The sequence below is a fragment of the Triturus cristatus genome, chromosome 3_2 (assembly GCF_964204655.1).
Source record: "Triturus cristatus chromosome 3_2, aTriCri1.1, whole genome shotgun sequence".
Taxonomy (NCBI): domain Eukaryota; kingdom Metazoa; phylum Chordata; class Amphibia; order Caudata; family Salamandridae; genus Triturus; species Triturus cristatus.
Window position 1 is genome coordinate 352,082,283 of NC_140584.1, and position 25,381 is coordinate 352,107,663.

General features: G+C 45.1%; 1 protein-coding gene across 2 annotated transcripts in view; it reads left to right on the forward strand.

Moving 5' to 3' along the window:
• The window catches only part of CNR2 (cannabinoid receptor 2), a 94,182-nt gene extending 69,012 nt beyond the window's left edge, over positions 1-25,170 (forward strand). For both annotated transcript variants that reach the window (XM_085647863.1, XM_085647861.1), the window contains exon 2: positions 22,380-25,170. In XM_085647863.1, the coding sequence (XP_085503989.1) occupies positions 22,443-23,510 (1,068 nt within the window). In that variant the 5' untranslated portion in view covers positions 22,380-22,442 and the 3' untranslated portion in view covers positions 23,511-25,170. The remainder of the gene's footprint in view (positions 1-22,379) is intronic.
• Positions 25,171-25,381: the final 211 nt, after the last annotated feature.

Below are 25,381 nucleotides of genomic sequence, written 5' to 3' on the forward strand. Positions count from 1 at the left end.
AGACCTAAATTGAACTGATTGAAAGTCCACACATAGAATACTGACAGCAAATAAAGAAAATCCTAAAATCTCACAATTTCCATGAGAACGAATGAAGAGCTATAATTGTATCGAAGAGAGTCGAAAATAGCACTGCAATGTACGCCCCCTCTATTAATTGGGGAACTTCAAAACCTTCATCTGTGTCCCATTCAACTTTTCCCTTAAGCCCGCCCCCTCTACCCTCTCCTCATCAATTACAGCATTAAAATCCATTAGTAAATAAATGAGATTAGGCTGTATGTGAAAGCCTCCTCTGTTACATATCCAGTGACTTTAGCACTGCCTGCACATCATACAATTCTGACTTTCAGCACCTTAGGAATGCAGTTTATGGCCAGTGCATGTGAGGCATTCAAGCGCGAAGCTGGCATCTGGCATCGGACTTGAAAGCAGCAGACTGCTTTTGCCAGCGCGTGCTCGGCCTCACTTCCTGCATCCCCTCTTACAACAATTAACTTTCGTTATAACTCACACCCCATATGCCCGTTCCCTCCCACCCTTCCTTTGATGTCCGCTTTTCTTGTTGTTTACAAACCACGCCACACACTGCTGCACACTGCTGCATTACTCACTGCTGCATGCTGCACGACACTGCTGCACGCAGCACACTGCTGCACGCTGCACGCCGCACAATGCCGCACACTGCTGCACGCCGCTGCACGCCACACAGTGCTGCATGCCTCACACTGCTACACGAAACACTGCTGCACGCCGCACACTGCTGCACGCCACACACTGCTGCACGCCGCACACTGCTGCACGCCGCACACTGCTGCACGCCGCACACTGCTGCACTCCACACACTGCTTTTATGCGAGTTTATGCTACTGACATTGTAAATGACAATGCCTTTTATTTGTTTTAAAACCAAAACATAAATAAAAGGCATTGTAATTTTACAATGCCAATAGCTCAAACTCTTATAAATGCGAGACCTATTGCATTGCAAATGCTTGTTTTTAACTTTCCAGTAGTAGTCGGATGATTCACTCCCTGCGTGTTTACTTGGTCTTTCGTTCAAAAGAGTTTGACTAATTACTGTCCTCATGTGGAGAGTTTTAGTTCTTAGGTTGATCCAAAACTTCCGCTTGTAATTTAATTTATACCGAACCTAAACAGGAAGTGAACTATAATTTGTTGTCTCTGTTAGATATGCCACATATAACTAACATAATTCCACAACACACCACATACATACACTCCATAACACAAGTAAAAAACATTGCCATTAATCATGCCAATAACACCAACTCCAACCAATGCGAGGCCGATTGCATTTCCAGTGCTTGTTGTTGTTTACTGTTGCGCACTTTCTGTGTTGACTTAAAGTGGATGTCTGTAAATAAATACCAGCACCTAGGTTATGGATATTGTTGCAAGACTCTCTCCCTGTCTGGGAAGGGTAATAGTGCATAATTAAATTTGGCAAAGTTTTTACTAGAATTGATTAAAAACAAAATCGAGTCTTTTTTTTTAAATACGGTTTTCAAACATTGAAATGGTTTATCTGAATGAAGCTATGTGTAATGCGTGTTTTGAAGTATGGCCATGGAATAGCCTCAATTTAATAAAAGAGCATGTGTGAGAACATCTATTGTTAAATCTGTACAACGTTGAGAATGGTTTATAATATTTTTATATATTTTGCAAAGATGAACTTATGTTTGCCTAAAAGTTATGATTTTGTAGATCAAACTAAAGTTATTTTGATGATGATGATGATGTATGCACATATACTCACCCACCACATAAACTCACACACATTCACAACCACTCGCACAGAGTTTAATTCCGATAGTTAGGTTGCACATTTACCTCATGTGGATAGCCTGAAAAGTGAAAACCTGGACTGGAAATTGCCCTTTCAGACCTTTGTTGGACACCCCTTGTGCACAGTAAACTCTGGAAAGTAATGTAAGCTTCATGCACACAATGAAGACTCACAAGGTTGCAGATAACAAATTTCAGGACGGAGTTCCTTGTTCAATGGACAACTAAACCGAAGACATTCAAGCACTGATCTTATGGGCAGGGGAACTTAATTTCACAGCTTTGTCAGTAGGTGGGAATCATAACATAAAATACTTAGTTGCAGAGTACTCACTGCTCAAAAGAGGCCTCCTGGTGCTATTTTCAGATCTTTTGTTAATTAAAAGAATTAGCCCCATAGCTGCAGACTCAGTTATCCTTCGAAACTCAAGGCCATCCGGATTACCCCATTTCAAAGTTCTGTTAGGGAAGTATTTAGTGGATGCCCAGGTTGCCTTGGTGTGCACTGGTACCTGAAAAGCAATGGAATAAGTGGAGCGCACATGTCACTTAACCAAATTAAATGCTGCAATTTGGATGATTACGACAAGCTTGCCAGGTAGACAAAGGTGGGAGACAGGTAGTCAGAGACAATAGTGTGCATGATCATGGACTCCCGTCCTGTCCCTCATTGAAGTGCCCAGCTGAATGGTGATCAGCCAGGGCACAGCAGTGGGTGATCACCTCCTCCGCTGCCTGCAAGCTCATTCTGGAAGATGCACTCTGGGCTCGGGTGCCACCAATCCACGAAACCAGATTTCTTTTTCCCGCTTTTCCTGAGACATGGCAGCGGGCAGGCCCTGTGCCACATACCTACAGTGTGATTGACTGCAGAGGGTCAGATTGGACCCTGCACTTTCAATCACGGACTATCGCAGGGCAACCAAATTCCCAAACGGCCCTAAAGTAATGCAAAGAGCCGCTTGTGAATTATTCACCATCGGCTCCTTTCATGGCTATACTCACTCACTCACTCATCCACCCTGACGGCCTTCTTTCATTTGCAACAGTTGAGCGTAGCACTTGCTGAGCAGTCAGCGGTGCCGCCGAGCCTGCGCTGCCTGGCTGCCCCAAGAGTGCCGGTACTCTCCTTGACCAAGGAGAAGTTCCAGTACTCAAAAGGAGATAGTTCAAAACGAAGGTCATTGGTACCAGTGAGCACCGGCCCACTTAAAGCACTGCACCCTAACTCAGGGTGAATCCATACTTAGTCATGTTGAAACGCCTGCAGGGCACCGCTAGTTGAACAGATTTGAGGCATCTACAATAGAGAGAGATTTGGAGGACACGGAAAAACGTACCACAACTAGAGAGGGGATGTAAAGTGCACTTACCCAACCCCACTCACCCGGAATGAATGACAGAACCTGCAGCTTGGAAGGGTGACTTGGCAGCGAATGGTCCCAGTGGCCCCATGTTTCTGCATGTCAACCTTGCAGACTTGCAGGCTAGAAGATGATCCTGCAGAATGGCAAGAAATAAATTATTTCCCAATGTATTGAGCCATCACCGTGGTTTGTGCTTTGACAGAGATACCCACAAAAATGACGGTGAAGGCAAACCTCTCCACGTATAGGTTTGTGAGTAGCATTTTGTAATACGAGGGTAGTACTAACATAGTACTACTCTATGTACAAGTAAATGCAGCGTGTGAATAGGCCCCACAGAGGGATACCAACGTTTTTATTATTGATTCTATGTATTTGAAGTTGATGGTGTGGAGTGGTGTTGTGTAATTTCCTCTTTATAGCAGGGCATAGCATGCCAAGAATACCAGCAATCTGTTACATCCTAATATGGTCTAGATATAATCAATGGATAATTAGGCTAATTGAAATAGTCTTTAACTCCAGGAGCAGTACAGTTTTATAATGAATTAGCAATTACTTAGCCCTGTCGAACCTTTGACCGTCACAATATTAGGCCGTTTTTGACTTGCAGCACTTTGTTATGAATGCATTGAAAATCTCAGTGACCACACCGTCATCCGCTCCACTCAACACGCATGCACAGACATCACCCAATGATTACACTGACACTTTCATTGTGGGTGAAGAACTGCTGCAGGTTTATTTCATACAACAAAAGTATGACGATAAGTGGGTTATCTTACGGGCGATCCAGGGCAAGCAGCCCCTCGCTGCTCCGCCCGCCTGGCGAGCCAGCACGCACGGTGGGTCGACGCCCTGCAGTGCGGCACATATTTTTAGATCCTCCTTTGGATCACGTGACTAATACTCCCGCCCCTTTTAACGGGGGCGGAGCGTGTTGTGGCACACCCCCGGTTGGTCAGGCCCCCCAACCGCCCGAAGGACTAACGGGGCGCCGTCGCGGTCTTCCCAGAACCTCCTTCGGCTCCCGGACCTTGGCTCGGGCACCCTTACTGTGCCGGACAGGGGTACCCTTACTGTACCGCCTGTCGCAGAGGTACCCTTACTGTACTCTTCTGCCTCCAGATCGCCCTGTAACTCCGCCACAGCTCTGGGGAGGCTCCCGTCGCTGCCAGAGCCCCCCCTTCCTCCCTTCGCTGTTATGGGTGGCCTGCCCATGCAAGCTGGCTTTAGTGGGCTAAATTATGGGTCCTGTTCTGTAACCCGTAAATCACAGCAATTATTTGCAACTTACTCAGAAACCCAGAGCAGACTATCCAAGGAGATTTGTACAAGAAGCGAATTGACGCAAGGATGTCTTATGGCCCCACTGCTGTTCAGCTTACACGTGAATGGTGTCCCTAACTGTCTTCGAGATGCAACTGCAGATTCTCCTAACTTTGGTTGAAGATCTAAAACCTGCATTATGGGGGCAGAACTGAACCATATTTTTTTTATTTATTTATTTATTTTTAATTTTAATTCGTCACCATCTATACCCTTCATTCCTTGCACATAATTCTTTAAACAAGCAAGAATATGTTCACTGCAGGTGAGGTGACTGATTTCCGGACAACAGTTTCTTTCCTAGCACGGAGGTTTCATTTCTCACTTTGTCTAAAAAAGGTGATGTATTAATAGCGTTTACGGTTACCGAATTGCTGCTGCTTTGGCATTTGCATGATTTCGAGGCAGGGCAAATTAAATAAAGCTGGCCGCTGCTCTGGACCCTTTTATCATGACTCCGGGTAACCAATATGACTGACTGACTAAACTGAGAGTTTGCTTCAGAGGGATACATATCTTTCAGCTCGAGGACAAATTATTATTATTTTTTTTTTTTTTTGTGGACGTTTCAAACTCCCTTGGCTAAAAGGAAAGACTGATCGAAGCAAAGCGACACTTGAATCTGTGTCTCTGGACTGGAAAATATGGCATGGTTAACAAGGCTTTGCTGGAATAGGCGTTTTAGGACATGTAACCCTATTTTTGATTTTCCAATTGGGCCAGCTTAGGGTCCTTACTGGCTTATAAGTGTGTTTCCAACAGCTACAGCATGATAAAGCCAGGTGAAGGTAGCGTGTGAGTTAACAACCTTCCCTACGTTTATAGACACAAGCAAACATCACGGGTATCTCATGCTGGGATGGGCAGTTAAAAGCTGTGAACATCAGACAGTATGGGGGCAGCAGCCTCTGTCTTTATACTCTCACCCAGCACACGGAAAGCATATGCTCGCTGACCCTGGCTGCTTCATGTCACTGTCTCTTGAACGGTTAATGCCACAACCTCAGTTAGTGCCAGCATTATTGGCAAATGATTCGTAGAGAAAATCTCGCCTTCCTACAGCCTGCTAATACAAATAAATGAACATCGTTAAAACTGCAAACTCTGCCGTATTTACCTTTTCGGCCATTAACACCCTACTTCTGCTTCCTTTCCCGTTGTATTACTATCCTGTTGTTTACTTCAAATTGACCAATATCTCAGCAACATCTCCTTTTATCAGCCTTTCTACTGCCAATAATGGCCAGGCATTCTGGTGATCTATCTTAACTAACCAGGCAATACACGTTTTATTGAATATGTTCAAATTGAGTAATATTTAATGTAGGTGATGGAGTCTTATTCCAGCCTTGTCGTTCAACCGTTCATATAAACTCAAACTAAGGTAAATATTATTGAAACATTTCGAGTCAATCCCACTTTTTAATTTACTTACAATTAACGTATTATCTCCTGAATATGACCTGGACGCGGAACTGACGCGTATAGCATCAAATCAGTCCCAATAATTAAATTCGCTCAGCGCCTCCTTCCCTGATTAAAACATAATGCTAACCACAACAATCATGAACCTATGTGCAAATGTACAGGCACTGAAAATGTCCACCGTTTGTTTATTGTTTGTTATACCGTGTTGTTAGTGAACGTTATTAACTGATACAACTGGAACTACAATTACTTAGAATTGATTTTGTAAAACGAGGTAACCTCATCTCACCTTTAACCATGACTATTAGTCCAAACTATCGTTAAACTTGTATGCTTTTATTTAAATAATTTCAAAATAGTGTAATTTCTTTTTATTCATTGTTTATTCCTACAAGTATGGCTTGCTGTCACCTTGTGACACGTCCTGTGTGGTTCCACAAGCTCTGTTATTGAGTGTCTCAGTTTGTGCATAAGCACATTCTGTTCTGCTCCTAAAAGATTATGCAAACCAATCCAACATATGTTATGTTATACAAAATTCGTAGGGCATGCGTACCAGGTTGGTTTCTTGGCGCTGCTCTGAAACCTGTGGGGGTGGTATGTTACACATATACCTGTCTAACTAACCATGTTTTGCGGGAAGTCATGAGGTCTGTGCAGGACCAAATCTCTAGGGGCAGGGAGCTCCAATATCTGGGACCTAGTGTGATAAACCTTGTTACACTACAGTGTTTCCATTCAAAGGATCCCTGGGGAACACCACATGTAGTTTTATTCTTGGGGGGTCATGCCGTGGCCAAGGCGAACATTTCACGTGAACACCTTTATATAGTATAATGGATAAAAGAGAGCAGTATACTTTTCTTTTTTTTTTTTTTGATTCCAAAACAAAATTACTTTCGAGATATTTCGCCCTAACCACCTACTGAGCCATTGACTTGATTATTTGGCAATGTCCTTTCCGAAGGAGTACAGCTCTCGGATATCATTCCCCAACACAGTGCATCTATGAGCAGCACCAAATATTTACAGCTCCTTGTGCTTGCCAAAATGGACCCGCTCCTTAGTTTCCAGCATACAATGCACTTTAATGTCATCTGGCCCTGGTGCTCATCAACAACTGTGACCGCCTCTGGCACCTTCATACCATAAATAAACGAACCTCAAAAGGTCGCAGGAGGCAAGCCAGGCTAAGTCTCGGAACACCACGTCACTCTGGGCTTTCCCTTGTCTCCCTGTGGAACAGGGAGAATAACCTTAAAGATGTTAAGTATGACACACAAACCCAGACCTTCCGCATGTCTCAACACAGCTCAGGCTGCTGACTTTCCTGTATAGCCTAAGCTGCCACTATGGCTGTGAGTTGCAGAAAACATTGCACCAGCTGTTTTGGTGAAAGACACCCGCATCTCTTGGCCTAAGCGTGGAACTCACACTAATAAATACCTTCAAGATGTTATGTACGACACACAAGCCCAGGCCTTCCGCTTGTCTAAAAACAGCTCAGGCTGCTGATTTTTCTGTATAGACTAAGCTGCCACTATGACTGTGACTTTACATTACACCAGCTGTTTTCGGATAGCAAGGCAAAGATGAAAGACAGCAGCATCTCTTGGCTCAAGCGTGGAACTCACAATATTAATCTTGGTAGATCAATTTCCGTGTTACACCTTTCTACAAGCTGACCCTTGCCTTAAGGTGGAGACTGGGTTTTAGGCTGAACCTTTGACATATTTGTACTCCTGCTACCAAGATAACATATATATATATGCACCCTCCCTTATCCCGTTGCACCACCCGGTACACATAACTTCGTCACTTCGTACCTACAGGCACGGAACTACTGCCAAAGACATTCCCTCCTAGTTCCGGATAACCCTAATAAATGCTGGATTTTGGGACAAAGATACCAAATAACCTATGTAAAGGGGGCCTTCCAGTGCGTGTGAACCCATGCCCTTGCGATTAGTAACTGTTGCTCTGTTTGAACTAAAAACATGCTACTTTCTTCATTTAATCCGCAAAGCATGCTGGAGATGAAGGAATATGTGGCCGGCCCAAGGATATACCAAATGAGCCACGGCATTGCATGGTTCCAGAGACATGGCTGGGTGAAGCGGCCTCACGACTTTCGTGACCGTGCAGTGCAGGTACGACTGCCCCTCAATTTAATCTAAGTGACAACACAAAGATGAAGCCCTACATGTGTACATATGAAAATCTGCGTATTGCCAGTGGCCAAAAGCTAATACTAGTAAAAACTGGACCCATGGTGGTTCCCATTGCTTGTCATGCCTAAATTGCAACAGCGGAGGTTAGAAATCGGCCGCCAGGCACTGTATAATTATGCAAGAGCCCCACCCCATTGTCTGAATATTCACGGTCGCCCCACAAGGTAGAATTGCACAGGAGATGTACATTGGAAATGCTCTGGGACGAAGGAATGCTGTCTGCCTGCAGCCTTAGCTAGCCATATGTTTCTCAAAACGCTTACCGTAAACCATAATGAGTACAGACTCATCAGAGATCACCCTGGCCCCCCAAACCTTCACAGGGAACTGGAGAGAAATGAACACATTTGCGCAGGGCAAGAAATACCAAAAGTTAATACTGACCAAGTTGAACTTTGCATCTCACACAAAATCGCCGAGCCAATCAATCGTATGCATGTGACTCAGTGTATAGGAAATGTTACCTGAGCCAAAGGACTCAAAGTGAAGGAGACTCATGCCCTCCCTACTGGCAGGCAGTATAGTTTAAGGTGCTTGGTGTGGAGAAGCACCAGCTCAGTCGCTTTCTAGCCAAAATAACCCTCTTTGCCACATTAATCTATGTTCTAAAATGTATGTTTCGCGGGTGTATGCAGCTCTAGGATGAGCGTTCGTGGCTCACTGTTGACTCTTAGGGCTTTAAGATATACATTGCAAGTAACAAAAGGATGCCTCTTTTGAACATGGTAACCTGCTGACCTATTTACATCACACACTCAGCAATCTACTTGGCATACGGTCTTTGCAGCGGGCATATTAACCCCCTGCACTAACTAACCGAATTCAAAAACTCCACTATACACAATGCTGATCTCTCTCCATGAAGATAACTAATCAGACGAGTTGTCTTGACATTTATGTGAGGCCTGGAATTGGCGCGGACAGAAACGCCGCATCCGGTGCTTCTAAGCATGATAAACTTCCAAACCCGGCAGGAGGAGACAGCAGGGAACCGCGACAGAAGACAAGACATCGGAACGCGGAATCCGGTGCTTCAAAGCAAGATAAACTTCTGCAGCGGCTAACAGCGTGTGGCCAGAGACTGCTGCCACCTGGGGCCTGACGAATGCGCCTCCTGCTTCCGATGTTAAATGATTTTCCTGCAGCCTGCTGGAACCACGGCATTCCGCTTCCGGTGCTTCAAAGCAAAACCCGGCAGGAGGAGACGGCAGGGAACCGCGACGGAGGACAAGAAATCGCTGCTTTCGTCCTGGTCCCTCTCGTGACCCGAGAAACCCCTTAAATTCCCAGACACCACCATGGCGAGGTGACCCGCACCCGCCCACCGTCCCCAGAGCTGCTCCTGTGCAGGCCAAAATTCAAGAGTCTTGCGTGTGCACACCCCGGGGCATCCCAAGGACTGCTGCTCTACTACAATTTACCAGACCGAGAAGTGAGTGCTTCCTGGCAGTGGGGCCCGTTCCGCCCCCAGTATACGGGCCTTTGAGACTCCCGCCACAAAGTCAGGGTGCTCCCCTCCCGCTCTGACCCCGGGGAGACCACATGGTTCTCGACTTAAAAAAAAAACCCTGTAGTTGCTAGAATTACCGGGGACGCCTGCAATCGCGCACACCGTACGGCATAAAGCCAAAAACCCGCTGTGCTCCCGCTTCCAACTCCCAGAGAAAATCAAGCGCAGCCAAGCCACTCACCCATGTGCCTAGTAGCGAATCAATACCCGTAATTGTACATCAAGGCAAATCACCGCCGCCCTCGCATACAGCAAGTAAAGCGAGCCGCACCTCTCCTATGCATTGTCCCGTGCGGTGGAGCTCTAACAGGCGTGGGCCTCCCGCAGAGGACTCAGTAACAGCACACACCGAAGGACACAAAGTCAATTCCAGAAACCGCTGATCACCGTAATCGTATACCAACAAGAATATGCACTTAGCAGTAAGAAACTGTTCCCGGAAGCACCAGCGCAGTCCAGTCTCCCATAGTGCCGCCCCCATTGTGTACGCTGCCAGGAATAGGGGACCATGTGACCTCCCACGGAAGAGGGTGTTGCGAACACCACGACGGGGGACCCCTGCTCATCAGCCTTAAAGGTCACAACTCAAGGATCCACATGCTAATTGCCCAAAATGCGAATGTAGAACAGTACGTTCTCGCGTGCCAGTCACTTCTACAAACGAAAGTGTGGCGTTAAAGCCAATTAGCGGACTAAAACACCCCTTCTTCCGGCCAAGGGACACTTCCCGAACCGAGGAAAGCATACAGAACCTTTCAGAACGCGGCACGAAGGCTGGCTCGCTCATCATCAACTATCAAACGGGTAGCACGAGCCTCCCCCGGTCACAGACGGGACTCAATTATCGGCCACCATAAGGGTCTGTGCGCTTCTCAATGCTTAAATCGGAAGACAGCGCAAGCTCCAGGCCTGGCACGCGCGCACTCACTAAATGCCAGAATCGCGCAACAGAACACAAGAACCCACGCCTTCCTCATGGTTGCACGGCTGCAAGCAACGAGCCTGATCCGCCGCCACTCTTTACGACCTGCGCCTCTTTGTCCCCCCGCCACGCCGGATTTGCTGCGCCTCTAAAACGGGCCGGGTAGGACCAACATACTTAATGCCCGTGGTAAACTAGCGTGCACTCAAACCGCCTGAAAGGTTCCCGGACACACCATAACCTCGGGTCATCGGGGGTCACCACCGGGGACTCTCACACCAAGCCACCAATGGCTAATAAACGGTACAGCCTAAAACCACAACCGCCGGAGATACTCCGGGCAAGAGACAGGGACGACACACTCAAACCCTGGCTCACCTTAATAACCCCGACGGACAAAGACAGCGCGACGACGACCCCCGGCATGACTGGACATCGTGTCCCGATCTCGCGTGGCCAGGCGGAGCGCGTGGCCAGGAGGAGCGGCGCAGGAAGAGAGGAAGAACTGGGGAGGTGAAGAGCCTAAAAAGGAGGGTCTAGCCTCGTCCACCCTAGAGCACGCCTCCCCAGGATAAACCTATTGGGCGACTCCCCTCCCCGAGGCGCGGCCTTGCTAGAGAGGCGGAGCAGGGGGGGGGGGCTCCGACGGGCGGCCACTAGAGGGCTGCCCTGCTGATGTCCCCCTGCGTGGGACGCGGGCAGCGGCATTCAGGCAGTGGGAATAATTATAAAATCCTATTGTAACGTGATTTACACAGGTAAAATTTGCACCACCACATTTGCGGAAATGGCCACAATGAAAATGCGATAATGTAACGTGGTATAAAACTGCATGTAGTAAATCTGCATGCAGACTGTTCGGCAAACTTCACAATACTGACATGCACTAAAAACGCTCAGAAATACTTAAAGCAAATATCACCCTGCTCCCAGGACCCAAGCCATAGAAAAAGTAGTGCAGGTAGGGCTAATTAGCATAATCAATACACAATAATGTCACATTGAGTGACATCAGAGGAAGTGATGTCGCAGGAATTTATTATATTGTCCATCATATCCCTCGCTTTAATGGAAATGGACCTATTTTATAGTCAAAGCTGTAATACGTTTGCTATGTATGGTATTTGAATGTAAATATATTGATATAATACATGCATTTATTTCTAAACCACACTTAAATCTACTGTGAATTCCAGGCAGTGAACATTTTTAGCTATAGGGCCATCTAAATTTAAATAATAATGCATGCTTTTATAAACATGTATTTATTCGCATATCATGTAATATTGAACACTGCTTCAAATAAACCAAAATGCTGCAGCTCGCTTAGTGCCTCATCTTCTGTGGCGTGCCCCCGTTTCTAGGCACATAGCGAAATTGCACTGGTTGCATATTGTGAAACACTCGCTGTTCCTGCATATGCTGCAAAGCATTAATGGAAAGATTCATTTTTCTGTATAAGGGTTTTCCCAATATGCCTAGGACTTTCCAATCATTAATCCTCGGTAGTCCCAGTAAATCCTGAGGTGGAGAAATGATAGGATTAAAAGTTGTTTTTTATTTCTCTTTTCCTGCTGAGTCTGGGGGGGGGGCCTGGGGGGGTGATGGCACTGAGGGAAGGGGTAGTGCACTCCCTTCACTGCGCATGATGGTTTGGCCAGCCGTCTCAGTCCAGCAATGCCATCATGCGCAGTGAACCCCTCTCCAACCCCAGCTGCTTTGCTGGGTTGAAGAGAGCAGGCACACTCTGCCTGTCCTGGAGCCTCAATCAAGGGTGCTCGGGCCAATCCTGAAGCTGCTGTCACCTGAGAGCAGCTTCAGGATTGGCCACAGGGCATTCTGGGAGCCTATGCCTATCTGACGCAGCGGAGCGGGATGCAGCCGGCTGAAGGTAATTATTATTTTGCCACCCCCCTCCTTTTTGCGACCTATGCCTCCTCCTCACCCCACCTCGTCCCAAACAAGGGTGGCAGCAGAGGCTTAGCTGGCAGAGACATGGTAGTTACCACGACCCGAATAGAGTAGAGGAAACACCAGTCATGCCAACGGGGTGCACCACCACATTTGTGACAGACATCCCTGTCTGACAATCTTAAAATAAGGTCCTTAGGGCCATATGTAGGTAAATTACATTTACCGATTCTTAAATACCGAATTTTACCGATTCTGTATTTATGAATCGGTAAATGTAATGTAGGTAAATAATTACCGATTCGGTATATGTCGGTATTTTAGAATTGGTGTTTACCGATTCGGTAATGGCAACTGGCTTCCCATTCATTCCTATGGGCCTGGAGGCCCATAGGAATGAATGGGAAGCCAGTTGCCATTACCGAATCGGTAAATACCGAATCGGTAATGGGGGAGGCATCATCATGGGTGGCAGGGTGTCACATTGACACCCTGTTGCACCCCTGATTCGTCCATGTGTGCACATGTGGCGCACATACATGCCCTAAGGGCATGTATGTCTGCCACGTTGCACTCTTCAAATGGAAAAAAAATGCTTTTTAACAGGTATTCGTCATTTACCATCAACTTTTAGTTGGTGGTAAATAACGAATCCCCACACCACCGACACACTCCCCCTACATATCATTTCGGGATTCGTTATTTACCGAATCGGTAAAATTACTGATTCAGTAATTTTACCGATTCGGTAAATTACCGAATCCTGAAATATGCCCCCTACATACCAAAAGCCTAAATACCGGTCGGTAACGGGATATTTACCGAAAATCGGCCGTTACCGACCGGTATTTGCCTTCCTACATATGGCCCTTAGTCTTTTGGAAATTGATGAAAGCCTAGTTATTTAGATCTGATTGTCCTTTTATGGTTACACTTGTCAGTCTTTACTGGGACACCCGTTTGGGTATTTGCAGTAGAAAAATACATACCAGGCATGCACCTTAAACATGAATTACGGAATTCACAAATTGCTTAAAGAAATTGCTTTCCCTTGCTCTATCATCTTTCTCCCTAATTGATTATCTTCCTCTATTTCGCTTTCATCTTCCCTGTGTAACTCCCTCTAATTTATACTTCATCTCGCGTCCCTCTGTCTATCTCCTCTCTCTTACTCGCCTTTCTATACCTCGCATCTTTCTCTACCTCAATCTAGTTGTAACTCCTCTATCTTTACCTTACAAACCATAAAATTCCAGGTCACTTCTCCATTTATCTATCACCACTTTCCCCCTCTCTTTCTCTGCTTCTCGTGTATCTCTCCTCACGTCTTCTTCCTCATATGCCTCTTTCCCTCCCTCTCTCCCTACTGCTACATCTGTTCTTACACCCTCTCGCTAGCTCGCTTCACAGTAGCTAACCTGATTACCTAATCTATACCTCTCTCGGTGCTCACACATATATCTCTACTTCTCTGTCCCATCTCTCTACATCACATTTCTAACTCGCCACTCACAATGCATCTTTATCTGCCTAACATGTCCTTGTTGTCTTTGTATCTTTCTACCTACTTTATCATTCTCCCTTTACCTCGCACCTCTCCCTACCTCACCTCGATCTGTTCCCTTCTCCCTCACTTCTCTAAGTGCATTCCCGTCATCTCCGTTCTTCTCCTTGTCCCATTTCTCTTGCTCAGCAGAGCCAGTGGTTGCCATCTAGCCAGAGAAGTGTATACATAAAAAGGGGAGAAGAGGGACAAGTCAGAGGGAGTAAATAAGTGGACCATTATCAGATGTCACCTGATGGAATGGGGAAAATTGTCATGGCAGTGCTTTGACATTCGCTGTGGAAATGAGAATGCCAGTTGCACACTGTATTTATCTGTGTTTACAAATACCCTGCAAATAAAGCTGTAATTTTAAACCCGTTTTATTTTAATATTGTACACTAGACCACTAAGCATACCTCCAAGTCACCCTTACCATGTCTGTGCTACAGTAGGAGGAACAGGCTGGTTAGATGCTGAACTTTTAATTAAAATATTGCTATTGCAAGACAAACCAGCATGAACATAGCCAATAGGTCTCGCCTTTGGGACCTTATAAGTGTTTAGCCATGCAGCACTTAATGTTGTTGCTAACCCTGGGCGTTACACTACGCTTCGCCCACGTAGTGTACGTAGCGCTGCCTGCTTCGCAGTTTTTGAAGTAGGCGAAGCAGGCAGCACTAAGCACACGCCAGGGCGAAGCGTAGCTGCCTGCCGCCCGCCACCCGCCTCCCGCCCGCCCTCCTTTTAAATCATATCTTGCATGTTAAATAATTAAAAGTAAAGAGACTTACCTGAAGCGTGGCGTCTCCGGGCTCCCTCTTCCTGGTTTTCAACTTCTTGTGACAAATGCGCATGCACGGACACCCGCGCATGCGCATTTCTTGCGAGAAATGCGCATGCGCGGGCGTCCGCGCATGCGCATTTGTCACAAGAAGTTGAAAACCAGGAAGAGGGAGCCCCGGAGACGCCGCGCTTCAGGTAAGTCTCTTTACTTTTAATTATTTAACATGCAAGGTATTATTTAAAAGGAGGGTAGGTGGGCGGCGCGTAGTGGGGCTACGCAGAGTGTGCGTAGATTTGGGCACACTACGCGCTGCTTCACGTAGCCCCACTATGCCCACCCTTGGTTGTTGCAGTAAGGATATTGTGCTGTATAACTAAATACTTAAAAGGTCCCAAAGGCGAGAGCTATTGGCTATGCCAGCTTGTTTCCCCTTTGATATGAGCAGTGCCCTCAGCAACATTTTCTCGAGACAGTAGATACCGTGGTAATGCTTGCTGGTTGGTGCCATCATTCTTTGTCAAATGTTTTCCTACCGATGCATCATTCGATCTGCCCACAAGATCATTACACACCAGACGGGAACTCCATTACTTGAAAGAAACGAGAGCAAACATGCTTGTTATCTGGGGCTCCAATTACCAGCCCCAAATCCTTCTGTTGGGAATGCTGCCACAGTAGAGAACAGAAGGGCCTGCACAAAGTAACCCCCCCTCCCCACCCCCACTACTCGGTCACCCTGCCCTCCCTGCTTCAACAAGTAAATTGCCTAATATTCATTAGACTAGACTCGGAAAGTTAAACTTGTTAATGGGGACAGTTTCAGCCGCTTGCTGTCCCATGGGAAAAATGCAGCCGGTGGGAGATGACTTCAAGGGCGGGGACGTGTTCTGTGGAATGAGCCCATCCTGCGGGGAAAGGTCACTGTATGAAAGTCGCTTCCTGCTGGGAAAGCAAATAAGCCAGCCCAGAGAGAGCCGGGAAGGCTCCAAATCACAAAGCAGAGTTAGGCTGATAAGAGGACTTTGTTGCCGTAATGACAGTGCTCGGGTTTAACTCCTGCACCTTTTATAGCAAGACTGCCTGGGAATAGTGTCTCATTTTTCAGAACTTCACTCGCTCATCTGTCCTCAGAAATTCTATTTATTTTGAAGCCTTGCATTTATTGGATGAAGATGCACATTATATTCTTTGTCTATCAATTTGACAGTACACGTAAAAATAACATGTTTAAAGCACATCAAAACAGTATTGTTACCAAATTTGCAATGGGAAGTCCTTACTACAGAAGCTAACAAGCGCAAAGAGAAAGTGTAAGGAAAGAGAAAAAGATAAGAGACGAGAGAGAGGAACAGGCAGAAGAAAGACAGATGCGCGAGAGAAGTGAAAATAAAGCTGACGAGGAGGGAGTGGGAGAAGGGAGGGGGTAGGGGAGGGGATTCACACGCTGTAAGGCTTAATGAGCCATTGCAAAAAGCTAGATGGCCTGTGCACGTTCACGCGCACATGCACGCAAGCTTGACGCCAGAAAAAGCCTCTGGTAGCACTTTGGAAACCCCCTTACTAAAAGTCGAGCATGCAGTGCATGCGCTGCTCTAGGCTCGACCTAAAAAATCTAGAACCCAGCACAAAAGAAACTGCTTTATCCATGCTTTTACTAAGCTATCATTTGGTACTATTTGGTTGGTATACACCACACAGCCTTTAGCTATTTGTGCCTGTTCCCATTTCTATGAAGTATAGCAATGGTGTTAGTGTAATGTTTAGCATCACGTGGGCTTGAATTGGCTTATAATGGATAATAAACTCCCAGTTGTTCTAAACTGGGTTGCAGAATGTTTTGCTTGAGTCTCAAATATCCTTAAGAGGCTGCAGTTAGTTTTGTGATCATGTTTTGTAACTTTGTAATGTAGGGGCATCATTCCTTACTTTGCAGTGCATTTCTGGAACACACCGATGTGCAATAGGGAACCCTGCAATTGGCATTTAATTGTTCCCGAAGTGAGCAGCTGCCTTTTAGCTTCGATTTGGGTATGTGGGTCAACAAAAGTGTGTAGTTTTGAGGCATTTGGCATGCAATGCATATATAGGTTAGCTGAGGTTCTGCAAAAAGGGGTTTTCACAAGAGGATATGCAACATGCGTGCTTGCACTCTCGATTTACTGCATGTTTTTGCACAACCTGGATGGTAAACTCTCAACACTGCACAATTGTTAATGTAATGTGACAAACATAAATATCACAACATTGCACAGCAATATGACACGCACACCACACTTTCAGACAGGGCAGTTTCAAACGGCGCTTAATTTGTATTACAAAAAATGAGCGCCGAGGCCCAAGTTTATTCTTAAGAGCCCGTGCTGCATGACTAAGGTTGCCAAATGCCAAAGATGCGTGGCAGTGGTTGCCCTGTTTTCATTGCATGACACTTTTCCACCACTCTACACTTCCTATTTATTGAAATTACTCTTTTGGGTTCTTTTTTCCACCTGCTTTCTCACTATTTTCCTAACTTTCTCTTCCTCTTTCGTTCTCTTTTCCACCTTTCTCTCTTTCTTGCACTGAGTCTAATCTGATCACTTGACATGTGTTCACCTCATTATTTTCCAATTTTGACTTGGGTGCCCTATATGTGTTAAGAGTTACCTTTAGTTTAATCGCAGCACACAGACCCCCACTGCTCACGAACAGCAGCTCCCCATTCATGCAGTCAGGGGTAGTGGAGAATCACAGGCCCAACAATGACTCCCTTGTCCCGGCCTGATTGATGTCGGATATACAGTAGCTCTGGGAATGACAAACTATTAAAAACGGCAAACTCCATTCACTTCTGACCACAGCGAATCTGCCACAATCGATTGACAATTCACACCTGATTCCATCACTTAATGCCCACTTTTGTTCAAGAGTAGAAGGCCCTTGCTTCAGATAATGTATTTCTCTGGGATGGACTTTGAACAAACTCATTTGCAAATATAAGTTTAATCACTCAAGGTCGCTTACCTGCAACATTTCACATTTCCTGTCTGCACCAACCCTGTAAAGCATAGAGGGGATATGAGGACCAGTCCCTCTCACCCACAGAACACCCAACCCCACCCATCTATGCAATTAGGGGTTTTGGTAAAAAAGCTACTGCTGGGTTGGTGCTTTGCTATGAAACCAGCCATGGAGCCTGGTCTGTTGCCCTGGAGTTGGCAAGCGAGTAAAACGAAAACCATCATCTCCCCTCCCATTACCCTACCTTCAGAAAACAAGACATCCAAGTCATTATTTCAATTTCAGAAGGCTTTACACTTGCTGGTGTTAGGGCTGGGGCAGGATCACGCAGACTAGTTCCTCTGCAAACCCCTTTGGAAGGTAAGGGAGAAACGCTTCACTTGTGGCTGGACTACACTGCAGGCTCCATGCTCGTCGCTCCCTGTAAAAGGTCAGAGTAGGGTCCGGCTGGTGGCTGGTTGCCACTGGTTGTCTGGCTTCAGTTTTAAAACAAGTGCTGGTTCGGTCATTGGTGGTTCTTCTTACGATGTCCCCACTCCAGTGGCTGGCACCACGACAATGTTGTTGCTCAAGTGTTGCAAAAAAAGAAGGGAAATCCATAGAGAAAATGCTCCTCTGTAAAGGATTTCCCTTCCTGCTACAGCGCTCACCTGGCATGATCATGCTGTGACTTTTCCACTAGTGAGAAGTGAGCAAAATGAGTATGTGCACATCGAGGGGCATACTCTCACTGCAGTCTGCAAAAAAACGGACCGCCTGTTCTAGGCCATAAAACAGAGCCCTATAGGCACCCGTTTTAAGGTCCCCTTTTAAAAACTGCTCGTGGTCAGCACCGGCAGGACCCGGCCCTCTTAAAGCCCTAGCAGGCCGTAACTTTTATCAAAAGCCCGCAGGCACAGCTGCCGAGCGACAGTATTGCAGAATAGCAAGACAAAACAAACAAAAGCGCACACACACTCCTCCTCTTTGCTTTCAAAGTCTTAAAAAATGGTTACTATTTTACAAAATATTGTTCTTTCTCTCACTCCTTTCCTCTACCAGTACTCCTTCATCTCCCTATCCACGGCCTCTTTAGCCCTCTCATGTACTCTGCTTGTTGTATAATGTATTTTAACATTATATGCCACCCGATTGTCGGAAAATCTGAAGCTCACAACCCCCAATCTTAATGACCAAACTACACCCCCAACTGTATTTTGCCTCATTTCTTCTACCAGTATACCGTTTTACATCCCTACATTCTCTCTTCGTCACTGTTTTTCCATTCTTCTTTTTCTTTTTCTCCTTTTCCATCTTTGCTGACCGTCTCTTTTGTTCTCAGACAAGGTCTGATAATTAAAAAATAAGTTTCAGTCCCCAAAAAAGAGTGCTGGTAGTACCCGCTCAAATTTAGCACTTTGGGCCCGATTCATGGAGGTACTTGCCTGTAGTAAAGTTACGAGTGCAGAGACTCCATACTACTGGCAAATCTCCTTACTTGTGGTGGGATCTCCGCACTGAGAACCAGAGGCATAGCTTGATCAGTAAGGTTTGGGGGGGTGTGCTTCAGATTTTCCGATAATCAGTCTGGCATATCATGTTTAAATATATTATACCACCAGCAGGGTGCATGAGAGGGGCCTTTGGGACAGTGGAAAGGGAGAGGACTGTGGATTGATAGGAGTACTAAAAGAAAACACAATATGTTGTAACATAACCAATATGTTTGAGGACTTTCAAAACAGAGAGGTTGTGTGTGTGTGTTTTTGTCTGTGTGCATGTAGAAAATCCTGGTGAAATCCAGCTGACTTCTCACAGTACCTGACTGAAAGTACCTCTACCCAATTGTTTATCAGGAAATAAATTTATTTGGAGGGTGTAACACCCCCCCCCCCCCCCCCCCCCCCCCCCAGCTGTGCTCCTGCTGAGGACTGTAGTACAGAGACTCCGTACTCGTAACTTTACTATACCTAAGTACCTTTGTGAATGGGGTCCTGAACATAGGTCCACCTCTGCATCATCCATACTAATCTCTTGTCACCAATTAACGTGATGTAAAATGTTATAGTACAGATTGCCGTTGTGTGAGTTGTGTGGTATAAATGAGTAGCGTCCATGAAATGAATCGGTATAAATGAGTAGCGTCCATGAAAAGAATCGGTATAAATGAGTAGCGTCCATGAAATGAATCAGAAGTGACTCCTTGCCTGGTTCCTACGGACAAACTTTGGGCCTGCTCCAACACTTAATTTCATGTTTTGCTTAATAGGTGAATTTAGAAGATAAGGCTTGGTCTGTGGGTGTTGCTAGTAGAGGAATTGGGCACGGGCAGTAGTGTTGGGAGCTTTGGCATTATGATTTGCAGAGATTTGCGAACCTTTTTGGGTACTCAAATACTGAAAATATGTGATGGGAGAATTCAAGTCCTTATCAGAGTGTAGGCACCCGCTGGGCAGTCCAGGGATTTTCGTATTTTACAACCATTGCTTGCAACTTGCTACACTGTTCGTAATGAACATAGCAAAAATACTACTTTCTGCTATATCTACTATGACCTAGACAAGACACTGCAGTCCATAGTCTTTGTTGACATAAAAGAAAACTAGCATCTGATATATAGTGGCACAATTGGGGAAAAATGTTCAAGAACCACTGTCATGTGAGAACGTTTTGGAAATACAATGACAGCGTGGACCTATAAATGTACAAAATAAAATATGTGAACAGACAAGTGTGATACAATATCAAAAATATATTGTTTATTCAAAGATTATATTCTGTAATAGAACAAAGAAAAAGAATGACAATAGTTATTAAAAACACAGTTGCTTAGTTACGTGCAATATAGTTTTGCAATGTTTGGCACATGGCTGAAGTTTTTCATGTCCTACGCACGTTTCGGCGTTGCGCCTTCATCAGGTAGCCATGTGTGTAAAGAAACCTAAAGGGATATAGTTTAAACAAAGAAACCTTTTCAGTCACATAGGGAGGGTCCTACATTAAAATTCTGCTTCAAAAGATAATCAGATAGGAAGTATGAAAAAAAGATTGGAACCTGTCACAAAAAATGAAACGACCCACTGTCAACCATACACCCTTAAAGCTAAATATCACACCTCCAAACGTAATTTTAAGACCCTTAACACATACAGCCACATCACACAAAACACAAACAAGAGCTCAATTTTGTAAGGAGGCCTTAGGAGCAAAAGGATTTTAGTCTGTTCCAAGATCACGAGCGTTATTCTGGAGAACATTAAAGATATAGTTAAATGTTAATTCCAGTGAGCCTACTTGCAACCAGTCCGTGTATAGGGCGCCATTTGCTCCGTCCGAGCTTACTGATGAGGTCATCATAAAATTACTCTTGGGCCACATTTGATTAAACTATAGGCTGGAGACCTTTGAATTCTTGTATTTCTGTATATGGAGATGAATAACAAAAATGGTGTACAAATATATGTAATAAACTGATAGATGAATTTGATAAATTAAAATACAGGGCCTTTGGTGGTTTACAACACTTGGCTTTAGTCTTTCCAACGTTCGTTCAAGTGGGCCAGATCTGTGCAAAAATTCATGCTATTACCATGGGCTAAATTTGTATTTATTACCTCGAAATGCAAACCATTTACATAGTTATTTTTAAAAGATTGCATAAATCTGGCTTTCATGAGCCAGTGATGGGCACTGTAGTGTCCTGCTGGAAATGTTCTAGTGTCCCAGCAGGCACAAGTTTACCAGCCACATCCCACACCCATCCACCACAGGCAGTGAGTGGGCAGAGTGGAGTGGGCCTGCTAATAAAAGTGCCCGAGTGCACGTGCTTGTGGCCAGTTCACTAAGCATCACCACACTGTCTGCGTCATCATTTCTATAGCATGTGGTCCTAGGGTCCACGATTTATGACCCCTCCAACCTCTTGATTTATGCAGCGGGCCACTAGAATTATGCAGCAACGGAGGACCAAATTATGTTGCAATGGTGACTACATTATGCACCAAGGAGAGTCAAATTATTCAACATATATTTTGTGGCCCTATTAGCTAACAGTTTTGACAATTTACAACACTTTAATGCTGTCTGAGCAAACTTCTCACCCCATTAGTACTGATTTTTACATCTGAATAGAGCAGTCAGCAGCTGAAGGCTAACCAGTAAACATTTGCAAAGGGAGTGTCACTGTGCAGAACCACCTGTGGGCCTTTTTTTGTAACATTTGTTCCATTCAGTTGGAAACAATTTTTGGGTTTTAATTTGCTAGTTATGCAGCAGAAGATGGATTTAGTGGCAAAGACAGCGAACCCATACCTTTGAAGAACACAACACAGTTGCAGAATCTCATAACCCCAGTGTGCCTGAGTATGCACCAAATATTGCACACTACCAATCCACAGAAGTAACACAGTAATGTTTCAATGGAGAAACGTATATGTAAGCAACAAGATGTTGATGTTTTATATTCTTTTCCATTCACTTTTCAGGGATTTGGTGTTTTCATTCAAGATAATTTAGCTATGAATTAGCAGATATTACTAATATTTTTGTATTTTTTTGCAGCTCTGAATGTAAACTCTGAAGTGAAGCGACTGTGTAAGGGAACCCCCTACCCCACAAAAGAGGATGGATGAATGGAGGGTGGAAAATGCCACAGACTGCTTCTCAAGGATCAAGGACCTGGAACTCTACTTGGTGTTGAACACCACCTCGCAGAAAACAGTTCTTGCTCTGCTAAGCTGCACTGTTGGAATATTGTGTATTATAGAAAACTCTGTGGTGCTGTACATCATACTCTCATCTTCCTACCTCAGGAGAAAGCCTTCCTACCTGTTCCTTGCCAGCGTGGCCCTGGCAGACCTCCTGGCCAGCATCTGCTTCACCTCCAGCTTTGTGGATTTTCATGTATTTGGAAGAACGGGCTCGCCGAACATCTTCCTGCTGAAACTTGGGGGTGTCATTGCTTCTTTCACAGTGTCGCTTGGCAGCCTGCTGCTCACCGCCTTCGATCGCTACATCTGCATACACATGCCTTGTGCATACAAGTCCGTGGTCACGAAGAAACGAGCATTGGTGGCTCTCGCTGTGACGTGGTGCCTCGCTGTCCTTTTGGCTTACTTGCCTTTGATGGGGTGGAATTGCTGTAAATTGAATTCTCGTTGTTCAGAATTGTTTCCCCTGATTGATCACAAGTACTTGACATTTTGGATCTCTGTGGTCTTGTTACTGCTTGCTTTTATTGTCTATAGCTACAGTCACATCTTGTTGAAAGCCCACAAGCATGTTCAGTTCATGAATTACCACAGGCAGCAAGCCGGACAGACGCCTGAGCAGGCCAAAATGCAAATGAACGTCCTGCTTGCAAAAACTTTAGTCCTGGTTCTCGCAGTAATCATGCTATGCTGGGCCCCGGTGTTGCTTCTTATGATGTACAGTTTGTTTGGTAACCTTACTGAAGGCCTCAAGAGGGCTTTTGCGTTCTGTAGCAACCTTTGTCTCTTGAACTGCCTGGTCAATCCCATTGTCTACTCTATGAGGAGCAGGGACATGTGGCATAGGCTGAAGAAGGGCCTGTCCTGCCTCCGTAGCCGCCTTTGGATTCCAGGCTGTAACCTAGAAGGGGCCAGTGATCAGATTAACTCTGCTGCTGGTATAGTTTCTGGTTCGACCCCTTATGACCTGGAAGTACAATGATGGTTTGTTTCTCTCAGAACTTTGTTCCGATGCTCAAGATCTCAGCAATGTAGCCCGTCTCAAAAGAAAATGGGCACATGTGTGACTGACAACAGAAGAGAGCCTAACAGTATGCTGCTGGTGACTTCCTTATTGTATTTGTGGCTCCAACTGCGTAGCTGTATACATACTTAAATTTATAAACACAGTAGGTTTTGCATTTTTTGAAGCTCAAATGACCAAATCAAATAATTGACTTACATACGCCAGCTTGCTTATGTGGGAAACCCTCCTCTGAAAAGCACCCAACTGATCTTCACCTCAGGTCAGCCCCTTTTGTCAATATTGACTTTTTGGTGGACTCCAAGATTACTCTTGACATCTAGATAAGTGATTCTGCTAGATCTGCTCCCCTCAACTGGAGCAAGTGAGGTGCCTCCCGCTTTATTCATTTCATGTCAATGAGCTGCCTGCGAAAATTGTCTCCATTTGGAGGCTAGTCACTGACACTCTGACAGGACTGGCATTGACTATTGTGCCATAGTTGCTTTTGGTATTGTTCGACTGCACTCCTTTCGTGTACTCGTCCCTTTTTATTGTTGGCACTCAAATTGTAGTTACCCCATTCTAATATCTCTACACATTCTACCTCCACAATGGATGCTTCTCTCTTCACCTTCTCAGGCGATTCCTCGCCCTCCACCCATGTCACTTTACTCTGCCCTATTCTTTCAGGCTAGACTTTTCTCTTTGCTCCTCCCCCTTGCCATTTTATCTTCCTGGCTGCATTTATCCCACATTTGGTCATTGCCAGCTCTGTTCTCCATTTCTGATGTCCCAACTTGTTTACCCTCTGCTAACCCTCCTAAAGTTCCCCTGTATCCCAAACAGATGGCAGAGGATCAGAATAACGCCACTGGGGCCATACCGCCATGGTTGCATGGTTGCATGTTTGCAGGTTTATGCCGTTCTAGCTGGAGTAGAGTCATAGGTATCATACCATTGTTCCATTTTGTAGATTTTCTGTAGTCGCAGAGTTTGGTTTTCTAGACCCCCTGGCTTTAATGACTTTGTCAGTGTGCCAACCCAAGTCAGATAGCTAGCCAATCACCAAAGCAACCAGCTAGACACCCAGTGAAGGCTGATAGCCTTCCAGCAGCCCTCAACATGAAGATAGTCACTCACTCTAAGCGCTCTGTATACAGTTTTTATAAGATTTGGAAGCTTGTTGAAGATTTTCCGAATAAATAGTCAAAAATGGTATTTCCAGCAATTTTCATTGCATTAGACGGTGTCCTTTTGAAAAGGCAAGAAAATAAAACGCACAATTTTCAATCTTCTAAACGCTTTGGTTTTATAACTATGATTAAACATGAAATGACCAACTTCTGTTATTAAATACCACAAATATATTCACAGAAGCTTGATTATCGTATTTGCAGGAAGAGAACAATATGTAGAGAATGTGCACTTGGTTTTATTATACATTCACTTTTGATTACCTTATCACACAGAGAATGAAGAGCTCTTGTGCAAATGCAAAAAAATGTCTGTACATAGAAATGTCTTTCTCATGGAGAATCCGCTACCCACAACGGAAAGGGATTTATACCAGACCTTGTTCGGTGTAAAAATCTGACCCTTTCTATGATGGAAAGGGGAAGGAGAGGAGTTTGGGAATACCTACAAACATATGGTTGTGGATGTTCACACCCATTTTTGTATACCTTGAGTTGGATTTAGTGGTCCAGAGTAGTTCGCACCTGCGTTTCGAAGGATTCTGCAACATGTGTTTGTATGCCCTCTAGATATTAAGCATTATCAAAATCCTGTTTTTGTTTCTAGCGAGAATATGCAGGAACAAACACTCAAATTTCTGGAAGGGGCCTTAC